Source organism: Acyrthosiphon pisum, chromosome A3, assembly GCF_005508785.2.
Source record: "Acyrthosiphon pisum isolate AL4f chromosome A3, pea_aphid_22Mar2018_4r6ur, whole genome shotgun sequence".
NCBI classification, from domain to species: Eukaryota; Metazoa; Arthropoda; class Insecta; order Hemiptera; family Aphididae; genus Acyrthosiphon; species Acyrthosiphon pisum.
Window position 1 is genome coordinate 20,336,218 of NC_042496.1, and position 4,201 is coordinate 20,340,418.

The 4,201-nt window shown below is 24.3% G+C and overlaps 1 protein-coding gene across 2 annotated transcripts in view; it reads left to right on the forward strand.

The window, feature by feature from the left end:
- The window catches only part of LOC100162637 (high affinity cAMP-specific and IBMX-insensitive 3',5'-cyclic phosphodiesterase 8), a 79,525-nt gene that overhangs the window by 36,061 nt on the left and 39,263 nt on the right, over positions 1-4,201 (forward strand). For both annotated transcript variants that reach the window (XM_029491512.1, XM_029491513.1), the window contains exon 4: positions 1,871-1,996. In XM_029491512.1, the coding sequence (XP_029347372.1) occupies positions 1,871-1,996 (126 nt within the window). The remainder of the gene's footprint in view (positions 1-1,870; positions 1,997-4,201) is intronic.

A 4,201-nucleotide genomic window follows, 5' to 3' on the forward strand; every position in this document is an offset into this window, starting at 1 on the left:
GGATTGAAAATTTAAAACAAAGATTCCACGTAAGTAGTTAATTCTGTTACCAAAAAATCCAAGAAATACATAAGCACAGTTTATTTTTATAGTTATATTAAGTTCAAATTTGGACGAAATTACATATTAAAAAACCTGGAATAACTATTTTAATTATTTTGTTGTGATTGTATAATATTATTTGTGGGTACTTGAAACTTCTAAAGTATACTATTAATTATTATATATCTAAGATAGTACCACGGTTTGTTGTTGATGTATAACGCGTTACCTAATGGATATTGTGATATGATTAATTTGAAAATTATTAATAATACTATAGATAAGTATACCTATAATATGTATGTCTAATATCTAGACTGACAAACCGTCTCCGCTCAGAATCGTTTTTCTTATACAGTGATATTATATCATTGAATTCAAATTTAATACTATCCATTATACAGTTACCCATTTGTAACCTACTGTACAGCAGAGCGACATCCACTTACCCACCTTTCTTTTATTATTATTATTATTATTAGTGTTAAAGTCTCAGTGTTGTTATTATTATTATATATGTACACAATAACATTGATTCAAGAATATTTTAATAATATTGTTTTTTACTTTATATTAATTAAAGTTAGACTTAAAAATGAATTGATTATTAGTTTTTGTTCATTATTGGTTATTAAATAACATCTAACAAACTTACCTTTCATCTATACATAAACTACCTATAAAGGGTAATATTATGATTGAATTGAACTTTACTTGAATTACTTTGTACGTAGAATATGACGTAGGTATTCTATAGTTTAGCAAGTAGCAAATAACACTCATTATTTTTGTTGATTATATTCTGTGAAATTCGATATCTTTTCATATTATATTTTTTAGGTTTTTATGAACGTGTCAAATATCAACATATTTATTTTAAAATTAAATCAAAATAAATTTTATCTATAAGGTAAATATAAGGTTCATTTTTTTTATGTATTTTATTTCAAAGTTACTTACGTGGACATCAATACATGAACGAAAACATTTTAACATTATTTTATCAGAAGTATAAAAATAAAGTATTAATTTATATATTAATATTATAATATTACATCCATATTATTTCATGCATCCACTAGTCAGAAATGTATTTATTTTTATTAAGTATTTACTTGAATATGTTACAATTGTTTTATTATTTTATTTTTATTCAATACATCATTTCAAGTGATTATTCTATTGCGTCCAAGTAGCAAAGTATAAGTTAATCAATCGTAAATAACTAAAAGTAATATTGCCTTGAAAAACAGAACTTTGAAATTTCTAACGAGTTTTGTCATCACTCAAACATTATTTAAATATTGAATGAGCACTATGTTACACAATAATTAACAATATTTTTAAAAAAGGCTTCTTGAAAAAAATATATATTACGCTAAGTAATTTGTTTTACTAAATAAAAATATTTTTTTATTCTTAAGCAATATATAGGTACTAACTTCATATAATTATTTTATAAATTGTATTTTTTTTAATAAAATTTTGGTACTACCTTAAAACGAATAGATGTATTTTTCACGTATAATAATAATACGCGCCCTTAAACAGATTTGGGAAGGTGAAAATCGCAGTCTAAAGATGTGAGTTCGTTTTTTTGATTAAATGTTGATCAAATAATAGAAACATCTTGAAAATGTAATCAAAAGTTGGGTGCAATTATACATAACTTTGAAAATTACTGTTCAACCGATAGAAAACCAATTAAAATTAAAATAAATTAAAATGTACTAAAATATGTTTGTCCGTAACACTTGCAAATTACAATTTATTATTTAACTTAGCTTGAGGCTTCGAATAATAATAGTTTTTATTTATCATGTTTTAGTTACGGGATATCCTGCCAGAAATGTGGGACAACTGTTGTCGAAGAAGTGGTTCTGCGTCTGACTTATCGAGGGACACGGTTGATGCATATTCACCAATAAACCGGAGTGATTCGCCACTAGCACAAGTAAATATAAAATCTGTTAAAATAATAATAAGTAAATTTTTATATTATTTATCATTTGTCAACATTTCAAACTTTCCATAAAATAACAATTATTAGTTTTTACCATCTAAAATAATGTTAATTTGGTCAGAACAATAATTTCCTCTTACTTGTTTATGTACTAAAAACTGTTATGCATTGAACCTTAATAATTATTTCACAAATACTGTTAGTGGTATCTAAAGACATTGAAAATGTGAACAAATCATTTTTAGAACAATACTCAATAATCAATATAGGTAGGTACTTACTAAAATAACATCAAATAACTTATAGAAGTTTGGATTGTACCAATTCTACTATCCTGTACAGTAAAATTCTGATTCAAGTTACCTAACACTTATTTATCTTCTAAAACTAATATAAACTAATATTTTTTATTTTAATCCTACAGTGTTACTCGACTTACCCTGTATATTTAAATGCATTATTTTTTCTATTTACTATTTTTAATTTTGTTAGGTATATACAAATAAATAAAATAGAAATAAGAATAAATAATGTCTTAATATTATTTTAAGACCCCATTATCAATCTCTTTATGACACGCATAAATTATCAGGGTTTTCCAACCTAAATTACATTACACTGTGTATTTTTTTTTTATATATCACATTATGTTGCTGTGTATCAGCCATCGGTCGCTTTTCGGAATAAACTCAAATTATTTGAACACATCTGCTATCAATATACAATGTACATACTTCAGATAAAAATGTAAAAATAGTCAAGGTGGTGATACTTCGGGAGATATAAAGTACAAATAATTAAAAAAAAAAATTCTAATTGCCTAACCAGAAATCTTGAACATTCAACTACGCTAAAGTCGAAAGGCATACAGTGACCCCTGATAAAAAAAAAAATAGAAAAAAGGGGTTACAGTATTTTAAAAAGCACTGTGAAATAAATTTCACAATTAAAAATACATAAAAATTATAAAAAGTTCTGAAGAAAAAGTAGAATATTGAAATACAAAAATCTGATCAAAAGTTGAAAAAAAGGTAGTGATGTGTAACACAGAGAGGTATTTGAAACTAGGTACTCTTTGAAAATAAAAATCATAATAACTAATTACTAGAAAATCGATAAAAAAAAAAACTGGTTTTCAATACATTTAATTATTAAATTATAAACTTATTTATCCTAGACATTAACACTGATGGTGTTGGTAATAAAAATATAATTATTAAAAGAATGTAAGGATAATTTGTAATACAACTTTGTATAGTATGTTTATATAATTATATTTAAAATAATTAATTTGTAAAATCTCGTACATTTCGTAAAATACCTATATTATGTTAAATATTTCTGCGTATATTTAAAAGCCAATCAAAAGCCATAATTGTTTTATCATCTGTTCATAAATCATTAAATGATTATAAATTATAAGCTTCAAGCAATATAACGATTATCCGTTGGTTTTCTTTTTACAAAAAAATATATATAGGTATATATTGTTAATCGAATTACTTTGAGTATCGAATTTAATCGTACTGATTTTTTTTTCTCTTAATTACTGACGTAGGTTGGGATTTGTTGCCTTCTATTCGGTTTTCTGCAACTAAATACCGATTTTAAATTCGAACAGATTTAAACTACTATAAATCAATTAATGGTGTACCCATCAGATTGAAAAAAACCCGTCCAAAAACGTTATCTTTTCGAAACCACCACAAACTACAATTATATCCTCATTCCTGCATATGAAATAAGAATCTATAGTTTAAAATATAAATGGGAAAACAATTTTAGATACTAAGTTGAGTGAACATTTATCAGTTTTACAACAATGTGTTTTATTTTTTTGCGTTTCATTTTTAGGAGCAGTAATATGCTTCGACTTTTAGGGTGATTTTTGGTATCTAGTTGAAACTTTTGTATTCAAAAGCAAATAGTACCCACTACTTGTCAATATAATCAGTAAATTTAAAAAAAAACTGTGATGGAAAAACGAGAATATTCACGCAACATTATTTTTTGAAAATACTAATCATACAATAATGAACAATAATAGATAATCGATCGTCGAAAACGATTTAAAAATATATTATATCACGTATTTTATATTTCATATTCAAATTAAACAAATAGTTAATACAGCCGTTATCCAGTTTCTTTATACTTTAAAATTATTTAAAATATAAAATGATATTAATGTATAGT